This window comes from Hyposmocoma kahamanoa, unplaced genomic scaffold (assembly GCF_003589595.1).
Source record: "Hyposmocoma kahamanoa isolate Upper Pololo Valley unplaced genomic scaffold, ASM358959v1 76, whole genome shotgun sequence".
Taxonomy (NCBI): domain Eukaryota; kingdom Metazoa; phylum Arthropoda; class Insecta; order Lepidoptera; family Cosmopterigidae; genus Hyposmocoma; species Hyposmocoma kahamanoa.
The window spans coordinates 10,117,580-10,137,569 of record NW_020653900.1 but is presented as its reverse complement, the minus strand read 5'-3'; the positions used below and the strand labels follow the sequence as shown (position 1 = coordinate 10,137,569).

Sequence of the window (19,990 nt, the reverse complement as noted above, 5' to 3'; positions counted from 1 at the left end):
ATTGACGTTCTCCAAAACAAGTCTTTCGTTTCTTATAACAAAAAATCTAATACAATAAACAGAAAATGGAAAATTCATTGAAATCAAATAAAAAAGACTTAACGATGATATAAAATACTAGCCTGTAGAGATGGAAAAACTGCTTATTAATTTAAAACGTTTCAACGTCGTACTTTTTTTAAATAAGCATGCTTGAAAAGACGCTTTTCACATAAACGCTTTTTAGTTTGAAGCTTACAAAATCGTTTAGAAAAATGTTTAAGCGCATAGACTTTACGTTAAACAAAAATTGCAACATTTACTAGGCTACTTAATATTATAGGTCAAGTAAATTTATTTGTAAAACATGAGTTTTATTCTTATTTATAACATTATTCACATTGACCAATTAATTTGTTTAGGAAACATATATTGCGGGACTTGAGACTTAAGCGTGCTTATGAGCTTATATTAAAAAAAGGCAAACTTCTTATGTGCTTTTCGTTTAAACGTCCAACTCTACCAGCATGGATAACATTACAGATGCAATTATCATTTTTACACCCCAAAGTAGCACATTAAAATGTGCAATGAGAAAAAGGCAGACTGAGCTCTAACATGCGGAACTCCGCGTACTGTTGGCACACGTGTGCTACTAAGCACGTCTACTGTATTTATTCTTCTGTTATTGCTGTACAGTACAGGCATATATCGCACCTTTGGTATAAAAGGCCACATCTGCAAATTACAATTTTTCAGGAAAGAAGTTTAAAGATTATATGAACGAAATTAGTTTTATGCTAAAACAGGAAATTCATAAAATTTCACATAATATACATAATTTGTTTCACATAGTTATATTACTTTTTACGGCTTTCATGTGATGAAAGCACTTTTGAAGTAAATCTCATGTCGCTTTATTATAACAAGGGTAAGAATTTTGTAGCTGTTAGTCCACGTCATTCGAAGTTTACGTAAATAGGCGAATATTATTATAATCAAGTTTCATTCAATTTGTGAAATTATTCCACTAGTTTTTATTACACCTAAATTATTAAACAAAGATCGTACACTTAGAAAAAATTCACGTCGATCCCTCTGGATTCGAACCAACGTCTCCTAGCTTGATTGCAATTGCATAATTTGATTCCGCCTTCCCCTTTCCATCATCGAGGGACTAGACGAGGGCTGGGATTCCACTCCTATGTTAGTAGGACTCCTATGGATGGATGATGTTGTAGCGAGCGGCTAGAGAGTGGGATTCCCTACCTGCGGACATATTGCCCGAGCTTGGACCTTTTCAAGGTGAGAGTGAATATGCATTATTTAGCTGTGCATGCCACATCGTCGACTTTAACATCACTTTCCATCAGGTGAGGTGGAGGTCAAATGTGCACTTATTTTTAATTAAAAAAAGCAAACCGTGCCAGATGCTCTGCCAACAAGGGCACGGAACGAACTTCACGAATTTTTCCATGTGTTTCTAGCAGATCTTCTTTTTTGGTTTTGAACGACTTTTTTGCCGTAGCGCCACCTGTGAGAAATCTATTTAAGTTTATCATCAATCAGCGAGGTACCTTTACAGCTACCAGATGGTGACTAAAGATGTCACCTTAATGAATTGTAATTAAGTTGTATTGAATGTCATAATTTTTCAACATGATATTCAATTGTTTTTTGTGAAATTACTCCACTACTTAGTAAACATAATATATTATAGTCACTATTATAGCAAGGTTTTCAAATAACATGAACAATAAATAAATTTCTAATATAAAGAGACGTCCACATATTGCCCCGCTCTGCCCGCGCAGAATATGAAAGGAAACTTGTTTGTATCTAGAAATTACATTGAGACATTGACTATTTTAACTATTTTTGGATTCGTTACTTGCGCTTATCACTCTTATGCAAGCACACTATGTAATTACACATGTAAAATTACAAAATTTATTCAAAAGCAAACTCTTGATATAGTAATAGAACATGGAACAGAGTAACAAGGTCCAAAGGATTCCAGAAATGAAAATGAAAACTGATTTATCGAATTCCTAGGATTTTGCGATTGTTATTACATTGAAAATGAAACAATTTTTTCTGATCTAAATCGTGTATATTTGTGTTTTTTTGAAACAAACCATGACTTAGGTCCTGGGTTCGATCCCCGACAAGGTTAATGTAGAAAAACTAACTTCTGTACGGGTGGGTCTGGGTATTTGCTGTAAACACTATTCATTAGGGCGCGCGGTGTATTATGTGAGAAATTAACCTAGAACAAGATTACAAAATTTGTAATTGTTCTATAGTAACTACAGTATTCAATAACACTGTATCATATCTGTCAACGCCCGTCTCTGGATAACAAGAGGAATGACGTTCCACATTTTGCTATAATAAAAGTAACAAATACGCCAACCTTACCAGTGTTACAGGTTTGTGAAACTCCTGGGAAAAATAGACGAAACACCTCGCTAAGGAGCTTCTAGCTCACCTTGATGAATCCTCCGGTGACTAGAATACAAAATTTTCTGCCTTTAAGTTTCGAGCTACAGGACAAAGATGAACGTAGAAACCCAGTACTCAGCACATTACGCTTGACACGTTGAACTTTGGACAGTTCTTATTGCAGGCGGCATGATTTCCAAGAAGCCAAAGCTAAGTCTTGAGTATTCTATTTTTTACAGGCTTACTACCACTAGGTTAAGGAGTAGATGGCTCTCCCAGGCATGGAAATCAGCCCAAGACTCAATTCTGGAACACTCTGTTCTGGGAATGCCTTCTGATGTCATGCTTCCCAAACAAAACTTTAAAAAACTCTACCAGGTAGAATTTCCATCTAGGGAGGACTGGGAAACTAACAGTCTAACCTGGAAGGACGGTAGCCTTCTATGGTATACCGATGGGTCTAAGATGGGTCCCAACGTAGGCTGTGGTATACACGGTATGAGAACCAGGCTCAGCTACAAGCTGAACATGGGACGACACTCCTCTATCTTTCAGGCCGAAGTGTACGCCATAATTACTTGTGCGGATTTGAACCTGAAGAGAGGCTACGTTGACAAGCATATTTATATAAACTCAGATAGTCAAGCGGCTCTACATGTACTAGCCTCAGTCACCCAAACATCGAGGATTGTAGAGAACTGTGTAAACATACTGAATACTCTCGGGGAAAGTAATACAGAGGTAGTGCGCTGGGTTCCAGGCCACTCTGACATGGAGGGTAATGAGTCAGCCGATGAACTGACAAAGGCTAGTGCTAGGAACTTTTATGGGATCCAAACCTTTCATAGGGATAGCATACAGCCTGACATAGCTCACTTTGCTAAATGAGAGCTCACACCTCCCCCGAGAAGTGTGGCTACAAAACAAGGGTCTTGAGCATTCAAAAGCTCTGATATCTGCCTACACCTACAGTGCCAAACACTGCAGAGAAGCTCTGTCATTGGACAGGAATGGTATAAGAAGAAAGGAATGGTATAAAATAAATAAATAAATAAATAAATAAATAAAGAAAGCTCACTAGAGCCTTAACAGGGCATTGTGGCTTAAACAAGCACATGTCTAATATTGGGCAGAGAGAGAATAGAGAATGTAGTTTCTGGCACAAGGCGGGTGAACTCCTGTTCATGTACTCACCCAATGCTACCCCCTGATGGGCGTACGAAGTTCCGTACTGGGAAGGCACATGCCACAACCAGAGGACATTAAATCTGTTGGAGCTAGGAAAGTCCTTCAGTTTTTCAATGCTGTTGGCCTTGGCACTGTAATTAGTGGTGATGACAATAGATCAGTCAATAGTCGCAGTGATGAGGGGATGCATAAGCCCTCAATGAAGCCACCCTAATAATAATAATTTGCCTTATTATACCACTAGGCCCACGACTTGTTCATTCCATCATTGGTATCGTAAAAAAAAGAAAACCTGGATAGCAAATAGCAGTATGTGTCCAAAGCGAAGTACTATGAACGTGGAACGCAGGATTAGCGCTAATAAAAGAAGAAGTTCTTCTTCATCACTATCCTACAGTGACATGGTGCTTTCTTTATCTATGTTGAAAACTTAAGAGAATGGAAAAAAAAGGTTGAAAATGAAGTGTGGCTTGACGCTTTAGGTGTCACACCGGCCGCCTTCGCGCCGCTGTCCCGCCGCGAACTACGCGCGGGACTGCTGTGTGGCACACCCCGGCACGCATTCGCTTCCCGCAGGTCCGCCCCCGGACCGCTCTTCCCGCTATACCGCGTCAGTGTGGCCTGACTTTAAGTTCAAACGTGCAAGCGTCCTCCGCTCCGCGACGACTCTCACACCCGTCACAGAGTTATTACCGTTTAGAGCGGTATATTTAAATCTATTTATTTTCGTGTGAATATGAAATCTGATGAATTATGAAAAGTCATGGAATCATAATATAGTCCTGAGAGGTTGTTAGTATTTTAAAAATAACCCGGTATTACCGACATAAATAATACCATACGATTGTAAAATGACATCGTACAAAAGACATTAGCTAAAACATGACTAAAACAGATTTAGATACATTTAGTGCAGTGTTTCCCATTGTTCTGCCGTGGCCCGGTAATTTTCATACTGCTTCTTCGTGACCCACTCTATACTTTTAAACCCAAGCTTCTTACATTAAGTAAAATTATACACATTTATTATAAGTAAAATGTTTTATTATATTATTTCGGTATCGCCTATTTTATGCGAAGTATGGAGCTGTTGCTTATTTTTTACTAAAGAATCCAAGTTCGCGAATGACGAAAATTTTAGCCTGAGGTCTGGTCCCACTTCAACAAGGCGGGAATGTTGCGACCCGGTATTTTATTTTGATGGACCGGTACTTGGTCGCGACCCAACAAATGGGAAACGCTGATATAGAGGGCATTGTATATATAATAAATTATAACTATAGAATCCCTGGCGAAAATTGTAGACATTAGAAATCACGCATACAAACTCGCCAGTCATTGTACACTTACATACGTTCAACTGCTTGGCGCGGGTCTTCTACAAGAAGTGGGTTTAGTTTAGGCTATATTTCGCTACGTTGACCAAAATAATGCGCGTTGGGTTTTCCCAACAGCTTTTTAGCTTGACTTAAGAGATGGTTCTACCTCAGCATGAATTCAAATTTTTCTCGTACTGTATCGGTTCTATTGGACGGATCGAGAAGCAGGGACACTGGCTTTATTTCAGAATGTATTTTTTTACAAACGAAATTTAAGCCATTTGAGAAACGTATATGGTATACTATACTTGTTCTATTTAGTTCAGTCACAAAAAAATCATTGGTATATTGGCGCTTTTCTTGTAAAATTTGGAAATAAGTTTGTGTTTTTTCTATCGTGAATATTTTTAGGAATCGTTAGAATAATAAGACATAGGTGTCTGGTCCGCACACGCTAAGTGAGGCAAATTGTAGGGACCCAAATAGCCTTACACGAGCGGGCGGGCTGTCATTGCTCAAGGTCAACTTGCACCGCGAACAGCTCAAGAATTTTAGCTAAAAATGGCGAAATGTGCGATAAATGAGTGGAAAAATAAGTCAGACAAACATAAAATAGATACTAACATCACATTCCACAAGGAAGTAAAGCGTTTCAACTTGTATTTTTATGTAATATTCACTAAAACAGAAAATTAATTTCGTTGCAACAAGATACAAGAAAATGTTGCAAAGTAACGGATTTTTGTTTCCCTATTTCAAAATAATTATATTACGTAATTTTTTAAGAATAGGCAAGCAATATCGCGACAGTTGCAGAATTTCTAGAAAAATACACCGCCGCGGCAACATTGTAGGGAATTGACGTTAGCTATATACGAAATATATTTAGTATTTGCCTTCATTAGTTTCATGTAAAAATCTTGTTCATCATACAGGACTCATTTAAAAAAATTATCTTGTCCAGAATCAAAAGTTCTTAACTAAACTTATTTTAGGGAATTAACACTGACTACAAAAGTCATCATTAGTTCTTCAAAGTCGTGTATAAATAACTTTCAGGTTCTTTACTGTTGTTATGTACTTTTCATGTGTTTACCCACAGATAATATCAGCCTATTTATATATCCAAATTTTCATGAACTAAAGTGAAATTCGATTGCCGTACTTAAACTCGCCTTTAGGTTTTGTTTATATATGCATTAAATACAAATTGGGTAGTATTTAATAACTTAATGATCAGTTAAGCAAGAGACAATTTCCCCACTTTTGATGGAAATGTTATTCCATGGCATCATTATTTGTTTAATTGTATGCGTGCCGACGAGCGTAAATACAAGTTGCTTACAACAACAATTCGTTTGATATGAAACTATCATTCTATGCGTTATTATTCTAAGTAGGAATCATGCTTTCACACCGTTTACTAATCAGTGTATATCTTCAAATTCAATATATATTTTTTCAAAGTGATCGATTCAACATTTACACTTCATCACGCGGAATCAACCAAAGCCATTATAGATTGTATCGAGTCTTAAATAGAAAGCATAAAATAATCAATTGCTATATAAATACATTATACCTAAAGCGGTACACTTTAGTAAGTAATTTGAGTAGCAGTTGAGTTCCTTACGAAAGAGTTCGTCCAGGAAAGCAATGCCACCACACCTATTTCCGTCGCCAAGCGGTGATGTGAGCATTGTTGCATTCGGCTTCGAAGGGTGTTGGTGAAATTACAGGCACACGGGCCTCATAAACTTTAAATCTCTGGGTGTCAGGTGCAGTAGCAGTGCCTCGCAGGTCTTCTGGATTAAAGCTCTAAGTGCACTACAACTGACAGCGTCCAGTCACATGACGCGAAAGTTTACGCGCGGTCGCCGCGCGGCTTCCGCCCAGTTAGCACGCTTGCACGTACGTTAATGGCGAATCTGAATTGAAATTTACTAGGCAACAACATTTAAACTCCTCGGACCAAAGACAAGCTAGCCTTGAAGTTAAAACGTAAAAGCTAAATAAATACAGTACTTTGCTATGACAGTTAGATGCACGCCAGTACGGCGGCAACGCGGTCTCACGGTCAAATTCGTGTTGAATAAATAGGACCTTAGGCGTGTCTGCAACTTTATAATTTAATTCCTAATATAATATCTTCAATCTTGTATTTATTTGAACAAAGAGCATTTTTATTTTATTAATAAGCCCTCTTTGGGTAACATAGTTTTAAGTTTCTTGGGCCTCTACTTAATACTCTATTGTATATACTGCATGTAGTTTATAAAACTAACGTGTTATTATAGCTAACTCCGAAACAACTAAGTTAAGCACCTTTGTACAACCTCTGAACAAGTGTAAAGCTTCGATTTACTTATAATTACTTATAATAAACTTGAAACCTAATATTAATGAAATGAATATTAATATGTATACAGAATATAACTACTGCATCCGTGGCCGAACGGTTACCAAGCCCGACTGCCTCGCAGAGGTCCCAGGTTCGATTTCCGGGTCGGGAGAAATATTTGTATGGCCTACATTTATTTCTTTAGTAAGTTTGGCTGTAATTTGTGGTTGTCTATGTGTGTGTCCATGGCACCCGCGACACAGGGTTTCCCTAGTGAGGGGCAATGTTGAGTGTCTGTGAGTTATTATAAATAATACATTCTTTATTTCGTACCCTTTGTGTAACAAGGCCATAACTTAAAATAGCAATTTTTCATGAGAGATAAATAAATTATAAAATTGTGAAAGAGTTCGTCCAGAAAAGTAATGCCACTTTACCTATTTCTGCTGCCAAGCAGTAATGTGAGCATTACTGCGTTCCGGTGTGGGTTAGGGTGACTTAGGGTGCCTTAGGGTGCTGGTGAATTTACAGGCTCATGGAACTTGTCAACTTATGTGTCTGAGTGTCGTAGTGGCGATGCCCCTCAGATCTTAGTGATTTAAATCTCTGAGTGGCACTGCAACTGTCATGGACAGGCGTTTGGCTTACCACCAGACAAGCGCACGACACGTTTGTCCTGTCATTTGGTATTATGAAAAATTAACTAAAGCACTTATATTATGGAAATCAGAAACAACGTCGGCACCATGAACATAGTTAGTTTTTCTACATTGCCCCTGTTTACCGACCCGAGAGATAAAGTTTTCCGGAGAGACAACGGGCTCGACGGCAAGACCAGGGTACGGCGGGTGTCAGGGAAAAGCCCTCCGCCAATTATACGTCTTCATGGGCGTCTCTGACGGACCCGGACTCAGGTATGGATTCGCCGGGGTTTGTGGTTCGCTGCAGGGACGAACACGTTCGTCTACCCCAGTAGGCGTTCGTCCCGCGCTCAGCGAGCGCGTCTTAGTGGCGGTCCAGTTGAGGGCCTGAGGCGGAGGAGACGTGTGGGGCACGTAAATGGCCCTTGAAGTCGGTGGCTATGTCCGGACATTGTCTCATAACACTGACACATGACATCTCCGGCAATAGCCCGGAGAGCTACTAGAGGATGAGCTAGAGATCTTCCGGTCCCTCCAGCCACGTAGGATTTGGAAACTGGAAAGACGCCGTTTATTCGGCGTCGGGAAGTGAGCGTGCCTTACAGCTCCGCCACCAATGAGGAGATTTGGTAGTCGGCTTAGATTCGGCGGCTCAGAGGTGGCAACCGTTACCCTTGCGGAGCGCGACTAAAAGTGGGCGTGCCTACAGCTCCGGTACCTATCTGGAAAATAGGGTAGGTGCTGTATGTGCACTAGCCTTACAGAGAACCGGATGAAGTACGTGCAAACGTGCTGATCGGGGGTTAGGACCTGTCTTAGATGGTCCCTGTGCGGGTTCGCTCCTTTCCCGCATAACCAAGAGGTTGATAGGGAGGGGCACTATGAACAGAACTTATGTAGAATAGAACTCGAAACTTGGGGACACCACGTAAACTGCAAGCCACTCGGCCTCGGAGGTCGTTAATGATGCTTAAAGGCTCTACAACGAAATTAGTCGATAACTTTTTATGCTTAAATAGGAGAGTTATAAAATTTCACATTAACATAATTTATTTCACGAGGTTCATATTATTTTTAGGACTTTTATGCAATAAAAGCATTTTTGGTGTAATGTCATACTTAGCTTTGTCATAACACTGGTACGATTTAATGCGGCGGACTATCTTAAAGCTGGATTAGACGTACGTTGTTAAATTTTAGAAATTCAAAATATATTTATACGTATCCTCAATTAATTATTATTTTTTCTACTCTTGTACTTTACTCTGTCAATTATAATTTCATAAACTATATCATAAAGACGAAAATTTTCATTAATGTTATGTACACAGAACTATAATAGTATTATAGTCACCATCGTTAGCATCAGCCTATCGCAGTCCACTGCTGGACATAGGCCTCCCCCAATGTGCGCCATTTCGCCCGGTCCTCAGCTTGTCGCAACCATTTCCTGCCAGTAAAAGGTTTGTCAGTCCACCTGGCCGGAGAGCGTCCTACACTATGTTTGCCGAGTCGCGGTCTCCACTCTAGAACTCGTTTTGCCCATCGGTTATCGGTTCTTCGACAGATATGGCCAGGCCACTGCCACTTCCGCTTGCTTATTGCACGAGCTATGTCGGTGACCTTGGTTCTCTGTCGGATAACCTCGTTACGAATTTTATATTTTGTTCTTCAGAGAAACTACGAGCATAGCCCGTCCCATAGCTCCCTGAGCGACTTTAAATTGGTGGACTAGCCGTATCGTTAGTGCAATCGGGCCATAAATCTTTATAAAAAAAATGATTGTTTAAAACATATACGTACTTGGCCAGTTGTATTCTATTTATTATAAATTGCGTTTGTTGTGAAGGATTGTTAACAAAATATACATTAAACATTGCCTCTGTTTCATTATTTTATTTACTCGTATTATTATCGTTTTATTTACTTTATTGATGAGTAGTGTATTTATTTATAACCACTTTCATTACAAGATATTCTTTGGTTGCGCCCTCCATTCCAACTGTTAAATTTCTATCCTAAGGTTGCCTGAAAGAAATTGCTACTTAGCGATTACTCTGTGATACTTACATCACTGTTCTGTTTTGTCATTGTAATTTTGAATGTGCAATAAACAATATTTGCATTGTATTGTACATAGATTTGTTAGAGACTACGACTGTTACATTTTTACCATTCGACTCGAAAACCAATCACTATCACCTAATTTACTCTTGATTGCACTAGAAAACCAAATTGGATTTTTGTTACATGTTTTAGTCTAAGACACACAAACAGTTGAGACAAATGCTACAATCGGTGAAACAGTTTTTAGATGTGCCGTAACAGATTATTATACCTATAAATAAATAAACAATAAATAACGCACACACAAATAGCTTAGAGCGTTTACACACGGCGTCTTTTAAGCGATGCAAACGCGATGAAAACGTGATGCAAACGTGATGCAAACGCGATGCAAACGCGATGCAGTCGCTAAACGTCTACCTTTACACACGCACGCGACTTTAAGCAGCGATGGAAACGGGAGCAAATGCGCGACTGCATCGATTACATTGCTACACTTGTCGCGAACGAACGCGCGTTTGCATCGCTGCTAAACTCGCCGCCTGTAAGCACTCTTGCGTAAACCTTGTGTCGCGGGTGCCATGGACATACACATAGCAACTACAAATTATACCCAAACTCACGAGAGAAAAAAAAGGCGTGGTAGCCTAATGGTTCGAACTACTGCCTCTCAAGCAGAGGGTCGTGGGTTGGACTCCAGACTCGCACTTCTGAGTTTCTTGGAATTTATGTGCGAAATTTAATTTGAAATTCATCATGAGCCCTTTTTTCGGTGAAGGAAAACATCGTGATAAAACCTACACGTTGAAGTCACAACCCTCGGAAAACGTGTGTAGTCCCCAACCCGCAATTGCCAGCGTGGCGGACTATGGCCTAAACCCTCGTCTGAAAGGAGACCCGTGCTCAGCAGTGGGAGGTATAATGCGTTGATGATGATGATGAGTCATCACTCACGAGAGAAATAAAAAAATGTAGGCTATACAAATATTTCTCCATGCTCGGTATCGCTATGGTAACCGTTCGGCCACGAAGGTAGTTATTTTCGCTTCATTTCAGTTATATACGCAGCTCAAATTATAACCCTCTGTTTAGCTTCACCGTATTCGGATAAGGAGGGCCATTATACTGAGTCATCGTTGTTGTCCATAGCCCGTTCCCCTAAGCAGGTTATATTCGGCCACTAAAAGGTTTGTGTAACACGGGTGCAAAATATAGAGGCCCTTATCACAAATATTATACAATTTAAATAATTTATTCCTAACGCTTGTGGTGTGATATATAATTAATACCCTCGCGGAACAAATAAAACTCACTTTTCCTAGCATGCTTTTTTTGTAACTACCGACCTCAAAAGTTTGCTTATGGGCTTTTTTCGATTTCCATAGGATCATCTCATCATATTCTGACTTCTAATGGGACTGTTACGGACTCCTTTGTACATTTTATATTTTCTTTTCTGGTTGTCATGGTGACGGTAATTTATTGATTACATGTATTGTGTCAAGTGAAAAGTCGACTATTATTTGCGGAAAACAATTTTTTTAATTTGTGATAGCCTAAACGAACCCGGAACAGTGTCGTCGGCATCAGGGACCACCTCGACAGTATATCCTTTAAAACAAAAAAGAATTTTCAAAATCGGTCCACAATCGAAGGTGAAATCGGTACGTATACTGATATGCCTATAAAATTTGAGGATTTTCCTCGATTTCCATGGATCTCCTCATTAGATTCTGACTTGATGACAATGGGACTACCACGAGAGTGCACCCTTTGAAACAAAAAAAGAACGAAAATGATGAACGAGAAAGACGCTAAATGATGAAATGCCTAGAGTAATCCCGGTAGGACCAATTTAAGAAATTAAATTAATGTGGACCACATTGGGTCAGGGGTCTTTCCATAAACTCTTATTACGATTCAGTTTAGGACTCACAATGAATCGTTGTGAGACAGCGCTACATGAAGTGTATATGATGATATCCCGCTTTTTTGTCGTTACGAACCTATACAGAACTGTAATCATGATAAGGCTGCTTCGGGGTAATGCCACCGATATTAAGAGAATCTTTATCCTGCAGAAACGTGAAGTTAGGTGAATTTATAATCCGAGCACTACAGGGTCTTGTGAAAGAGTTCCACCAGGGAAATACCCTATACCCTACCTATTTCTGCTATCAAGCAGAAATGTGAATATTACTTAAACGGGTTAACGCGTCTGCGCATTGCATCCCATTCGTATTCGTTCCAAATCCCAGACTATACAAATGTAGAAAACTCAGACCCACTTCGGATGCCGCTTGTGCACTAAGTCCCATTCAAATCCGAGAAAATACAAATATCCCTTGTGCACCTAGAGATAAAAGGATCGCGGCGATATTTCGGACCATTATTTCTCGGATTCGGAACTGGGGATCTACTCTCGATCTCCGTCCGAAACAATTACTGCCAAATAAGCAATACTTGACCAAATGAAAAGACGCGTGATGCGAATGAAGCTTCATACTTGATACTTGTCTTTTAATTTTGTCGAATATTACTTATTGGGCAGTAATTGTTTCGGACGGAGATCGAGAGTAGACCCCCTGATACGAATCGGACGTAGTGCATACACGCTCTAAGGAAGCTGATGAACGTACAGGCACTGGAACTTGTCAAGTTGTGTCTCAAAAGGACGAGTGTGGCAGTGCCCCATATATCTTTACGATTTAAAGCTCTGACTGGCACTACAACTGTTATGGACAGGCGTGTCGCTTACCACCAGGCGTACGACTTGTTCGTCCCGTCACTTGGTACAATAAAAAAATAACGAATAAACTTTCTTTATTAAATTTACACGAAAAAGCTTTTTTCGACTCCTGTACTTTAACATGTCAATTATAATTTCATAAACCTATCACAAAGGCGCTCTATTTAGTTCTGAATCAAAATTATATTGTCTATGATACTCGCTACGGAACTAAAAAATAAATAAACATAAATAATTCTTACACAGAACTATAATGAGTTTCAAAAAAAGAATGTTGTATTTTTGCTAATTATAATATCGAGTATGACGCTACGCATACGCTCTGCTTGTTAAATTGGCGTAGAGGTCTTGCAACGGAGCTTTAAAACTCATAAAGAACAAAATATTGGTTAAAATCTCAATGGTATCTGACCCCTTCTATTCTATCTCTTTGTGTTTTGGATCGTAGCGTTTGTATGGCTTTCATTTGCCTTTGTTGTCATCGATTGTTAACAAAATCTTAGATGGACAAAAATAAAGGAAAAGAGGTGCCTTATCTACGGAATAAACGTCCCTACCTAAACCAAAAACGTCCACCACAAATGGCGGATTTAGTGTTGTATCATAATCATAGATAAGTCAATATCGATATGCAAATATATATATATATGGCTTGAACTGTGGTTACTGTGTTTTATGTTTTTTTTTAATTTGTGTACTTTACTGTAATCAAAGTATAATTAAGTTAGGCAGGCGGATTGACTTTATGCAGGTTGATTTTTTGACAGCAAATGTTACAAAATCATTAAAATATTATTTTATGCACTCGTTGCTTAATACGCGATTTTAAGACTTAATTATGTAATGATGCACTCATTACATAATTAGGTCTTAAAATCACTTTTCTTGAGCTGCTTTCTGCGCTTGGAGTCTGGAAGTATACAAGTCACAACGAAGCTCATACGTACTACACATATAGCTAGTATTACGATGAAAATAATGTTAAAAGCTTCGGAGTAAGGACTTATGTCAAATCACAATCTTCGTACGCGTTTCGCGGTAACCTCCGGTCCGATCCGAAGCTAAAACGATGATCGTTGCTTCGTATTTTGTGTTAGACCTCCTGTTTCTAAATGGTTAGTAAATTAATATTACGACGCGAATATTCGCAATGAATATTAGCATCTGACTCGGATATCTGAATTTATGCGGATTATCCACAGATGGGAATGCGGCTGCTAATATTCACAACAACCCTCGTACAAACCTACACGTACGATTTATTATAATCTTTCTATCGTATATTGTTATTTTTACTCACAGAATCACAAATCCAGCATATTCTGTTTCTAATCTACATTTCTACGAGTTTGACTTCTAACAGATTGACTGCAAGTTGGCAGTTAATGCGTGAAGTTGATAATTATTTCACGCATTAATTGCATGCAGTCGATCTCTACTGCACGAAGTCGATTTAGACTGCATGCAGTTAATGCGTGACCTCGATTGCATGAACTTGATAACGACTTCACGCATTAACTGCATGCAGTCGAAACCGACTTCATGCAGCCGAGTTCGACCGCATGCAGTTAATTCGTGAAATTATCACATTAATTGCATGCAGCCAATTTGATAACGACTTCACGCATTAACTGTAAACATGCAGTCAATCTATTATCAACCTTTCTGTTAGTAGACAAGTGAAGGGACTTTTTTTATGATATCAAGTGACAGGACGAACAAGTCATGCGCCTGATGGTAAACTACACGCCTGTCCATAACAGTACAGAGTACTAAAAAACCGACCTCAAAAGTACGTAGAATTACATCTATTTGCCAAGTTTTATAGAAATATCCCCTAGTTCGCCACTATACAGGATTTGACACAGGAGATAATAAAAATGGGTTCTCACTACTCAAAATATATTGAGAGAGAAAAACGCCTTAAATTGGATAATAGCAAACCCAACCATTAAAATAATTGCTCCTCAAGTAAAATTTAGGCGCTATTTATAAAATGAATGTTCATGCGTGATCAGCCACCCTTAGAGGTGGGTGGTTTTCTTCAAAATGAAATGGGACCACTATGGAGGTACCCTCTTTCCAACAAAAAATAATCATGAAAATCGGTTCACAAATACCGGAGTTGTCGCGTAACATACATACAAAAAAAACATACAGTCGAATTGAGAATCTCCTACTTTTTTTGAAGTAGGTTAAAAAAAGACATTTAAATTGTAGTATACATATTTGTAATCAAATATTTGTAGTTCTGATTTCTAAAATTACCCGCACGGAGCAAGAAACTAAGGCAAAATTGTAGCATGTGGAGTTTCATAACCTGTACCTCACTAAGATACCTATAAGTTATTATGTAAGATAATGAAAGTAACTTACCACTGATATGAACAGCAATTGCAGGCGGCATAACAAAAATGCCAACCATTAAATCCGCCGCAGCCAAACTAGTCACAAAACAGTTGGTCACAGTTCTCAGTCGTTTCGTTGTAACCACAGCAGAAATTATCAACGTATTACCTATTACCGTTACAACTATTAAAAGGAACAATATTATTACAACGCTAATCTCAATTGTATCGTACGTGTTAACTTCACAAAAGTCACTGATATTAAAACTGTTACAATTTACATTTGGCACTTTTGTATCTTCTATAATGTGGTAAATGTTGTTTTCTAATTTTGTTGTATTTTCTCCTTTCACATTTTCTGTTAATATTTCTGTTTCTAATTCGGTTGCGTTCCATCTTATGATGTTGTCTAAGAGATCTGCTTCTGTTAAAGAGATCATTGAGCTAGGAGATTCGGTGTTGTGATGACATTCTCTGTAAAAAAAAAATATTATTATTACCATGACGTAATTAACTATAGTCTGTCTTTTTTAAAGTGGAGTAAAATGACATTTTCGTGGTTGTCACTTTTCATTAAATTTTAAATAGTCATGCATTTGTTGTCGACAGTTTTATCGATAGATTGAGAAAGAAGGTAAAATTTTACCAAAAATTACCTAATTGCCAATATTATGACGTTCTAATGATTACTAATTGCGTTATTGCCTTCTTCAATCTAATTTTAACAGTTGACCTACTAGTATCGAAAACATTTTTTATTTATATGTACATTTTAACAAGTACAGGCGTACTTGATTTTTTTTTTATAATGACGTACACACTCATAGTCCCGCAATAGGGAAACCCTGAGTCGCGGGTCCCATAGACACACACATAGACATCCACAAATTACACCCAAACACACGAGAGAAAAAAAATGTAGGCCATACAAATATTTCTCCCGGCCTGGAAGCAGTCGAGCATGGTAACCGTTCGGCCTCGGAGGTAGGAGCACACAAAAAAATACAATCGAATTTAGAACCTCCTCCTTTTTTTAAAGTCGGTTAAAATACAAATAACTCAGCTATAAATACGCGTGCCCGTGATGCTACAGGTAGCACTTTTTCTTTTTTTTTCGCGTGGGAAGGAGGAGTCATTGTCAATTCAATTACCATTGCCATTTCTATTGTGAAACTTTACAAAATTATTTTAATTATTACAAAACAAAAAATGAACAAGAAACTCTTGGAGTTGCCCGTTGTAAATAGATTTCATATTTCATTTCACAGTTCACGTTTACCTTTTATTTAAAAATCTCATTATTTGAAAGAACTAAACAGAAGCTGTATAAATAATGATTTGTAAAAAGTTTTAGACAGTTTTAAACTACGTCATGGCAAATTTTGCATACCAAGAGAAAACTTATCTTAGAAGCGTTTTTATTGCCCCATAAATAAAGTCGTGACTTTGTAATAGGTCATCATTATTATTCATGAAAAAATAACTATTCTTTGTAAATTATCATCAACCCACTTATACGTCCCACTGCTGGGCATGGGTCACGGGAAACGCTCGCCCGATGCAGGTTGGAACTTCACACATTTGTCGGAAGCGCTGGACAGCGAGTAAAATTGACTTTTTTTTTATGCTGGTAGACTCAGCTTCTTTTAAGGATGATTTCATGGCATGAGACGAAAAAACAGCAGATGTTGGTCAAATTTATTAAAATGATTTTTCATACAAAATTAACTGGATTTAACTCAATTAACAAACTAGTCAATTAAAACCGACTAGTTTTTTTCAATGCCGATAGACTCAGTTTCTTATAAGAATGATTTTATTGTGTTGTATTGGAAGAAAAGAATTGGGACAGCAGATGTTGATAAAATTTAATAAAATATTATTCATTTTGTATGAAAAAATATTGTATGACATTTGACTAACTTCTGCTGTCTCGATTGTTTGCGTCCCATACAATGATCTCTTTATAAATTTGAAATTTGAGTCGATCAGCACTAAAAAAAATGTTGATCAACTTTGTTTATTTTTATGGACAACTCACGCTTTATCAAAAAATTGACTATACCAAAACTATTTACACAAAAAAAGGCGAAGCTGCAGAGCCTTGAACACCGCAGTAAAGTTGCCTGCTTTTTGGTATTCTACACGGAGAGTGTGCGATAGAATTGCATAATTTGATTTCGCCTTCCCCTTTCCATCATCGGGGGACTAAACGTCGGCTCTGGGATCCCTCTCATATGTTGTGGACATTCCCAGGATTCGCACGAAGCATTTTGCTTCCACATTTATATGGCGAGCGGCTAGAGAATGGATTAAGAATGGAATAAGTCCGCAGGTAGGGAAATCTCTACCTGGGGACTTATTCTCCGACTTGGACCTTTTCAAGGCGAGAGCGAATAGGCATTATTTAGGTGTGCATGCTACATCGTCGACCTCATCATCACTTTCCATCAGGTGAGACGGAGGTGAAATGCGCACTTATTTTTATATAAAAAAAAAACTTCATGTGGGAAGCTTTCGTGCACCCTAAATTAGTGATGATTATATATTATCCATTGACATTATATTTTAAATTGTAATATTATGACATTGATAATGCAATAATTGTATTCTATTCAAATTTCTTATACGTTTGGCTGTTAGTTTACAAATTCTGTCCTAGTTATCTCTGAGAGATTTTTTATGATACCGAGTAACGTACGGGATGAACAAGACGTGCAACTGGTGGTAAGCAACAAGTTTGTCCACAGCAGTTGCAGTGTCACTCAGAGCTTTAAATCGCAAAGATGTGAGGGACACTGCCATTGTGCCCGTCACATTGAGACATACGTTGACAAGTCTCATGTGCCTGTGATTTCACCAGCACCATTCTAAGCCGGAACGCTGTAATGTTCACAATATTGCTTGGCAGTAAAAATAAGTAAGGTGGCAGTACTTCCTTTCTTCCTGCAGAACTCTTTCACAAGGGCCTCTACAGCTACGAAATTGATGTGGGTACTCAACAAGTAAAGTCTGTTCCAATCCATAATGCCAGGAAAGAATTTGGCTTGGTCACCTCATATGAATGAAGTCAGTCGAAAAGTCCATTTCTCCAAAACATTTTTGGCCTTTTGAAGATAAGATCTGTTTAGCCCAAACTCTTATTTTATATATGCTGATTCCTGCTATTTGGATGCTAGAGAAGAGCTGCTAAATAAGCTTGAACGGTTGCAAAATCTATGTATCAGGTTTATCTTTGACCTTCGTAAATTTGACCGAATCTCACACTATCGCAATCAACTCAAGTGGCTTCCCATTCGTCTCCGCAGGAATTTGCATATAGTCTCTGTTCTCTACAATATTCTTCATAACCCTTCGTCTCCCAAGTATCTGTAAGAGCGTTTCATCTTTCTCAGGTCTCAGAACAAATACTTTCGCTCTCTCGTTAGGTCCCAATTGTCTTTTCTTTCCTTCAATTCCGGTTTTTGTTCTCACTCTTTCACTGTCCATGCAGTCAGACTTTGGAACGCACTTTCTATTTCTGTTCAAGAGACTACATAATTAGCTACCTTTAAATTGAGAGTTAAGGACCATTATTTATCTACTCTCACATCCATTTTATAGGTATTATATTTTGAAATATGTATTTATCTAGTTTATAATAATTTAATGTTAAATATTGTATTACATAATTTTGTATTTTGTTCACGTGAGCCCGTTATTACAAATATTTTAGGTCTGCAGGAAGAAATTTCTTATGGAAATATGCAGTTTTTTATTTGTGTTTTCCTTTTATTAAATGTATTCTGTGCTTTTTTTTATTGCACTGGCAATAAATATTATTTTTAAAAGTAAACTAACCGGTTTGGTTAAAATTCTAAAGCAATCACTCAGTTTCATGTATATTTTCAAGATTTCGATTTGATATCTTATCACTTTTTCCACCAACATTCATTTGAATAGCATATTAAAATCTTATTTCAAAATGTTTGTTCAAAAGAAAATTTCTAATCTTATGTACCTGGGTGTAATATTAGATAATAAATTACATCTCTATCTACACATTGACTCCATCGTTGCCAAAGGGTTTCGAATGTATAAATTCGTCATGAGAACTGCTACCGACTTCTCTCGTCAATCAACTTATCTTTACTTATATATTAGTCTGATTCGACTTCAAGTGGAATATGCGTTCTCAATTTGGAACCCTTACTATAAAAAATACTCAGAACAAATTGAAAAAATTCAAGCTAAATTCCTTAAGTCGATAAATTATAAAATATTTAGAAAAATTACGTCATACGAGGGTTTACTATCTAAGTTTGGAATGCTAACACTTCACAATAGACGAATGCTTCTTCAATCAGTAACACTCCATAGACTTTGTCACAATTTAATTGATTGCCCGGATCTTGTGCAACATATTAGATATAATATACCAATGAGAGTTTATCGACGGCGAATGCGCTCCTACTCGTTGTTTAAAACGGCGACCTGCAGAACAAATACTGGCAAGCGAGTTCCTCTACGTCGTATTTTTTCTCATTACCATGATTTGTTTAGCAATATTGACATATTCCATTTGCCTGCTTCTAAATTTAAAAAAGCTATTATTGATGCTCTGTGCTAATTTCTTATTTACCTTTTATTTGTTTTAAGTTTATTTAGCCCTACCCATCACACACGAGAATTTTAATTTTAATTCTAATAGTAACACTCTTGGTATGCAAAATTTAATTTTAGTTCTAAAAGTAGTTGTGGATAATGCTGTTGATTGTACGTGTACCAATGTTAGAAATATTTAACTCTGATTGTAAACATTTCATGTACAATTGTTAGTTATCCCTGAAAAATAAATGAATGAATGAATGAATGAATGAATAAAGATATAAATAAATAAATAAACAAATAAACAAATAAACAAATAAACGAAT

General features: G+C 37.7%; 1 protein-coding gene across 1 annotated transcript in view; it reads right to left on the bottom strand.

Annotated features, from left to right (window-relative positions):
• Nucleotides 1-19,990, bottom strand: part of LOC113232408 (octopamine receptor 1-like) — a 169,235-nt gene that overhangs the window by 69,211 nt on the left and 80,034 nt on the right. The window contains exon 2 of the mRNA XM_026467115.1: nucleotides 15,106-15,551. Within this exon, the coding sequence (XP_026322900.1) occupies nucleotides 15,106-15,517 (412 nt within the window). The 5' untranslated portion in view covers nucleotides 15,518-15,551. The remainder of the gene's footprint in view (nucleotides 1-15,105; nucleotides 15,552-19,990) is intronic.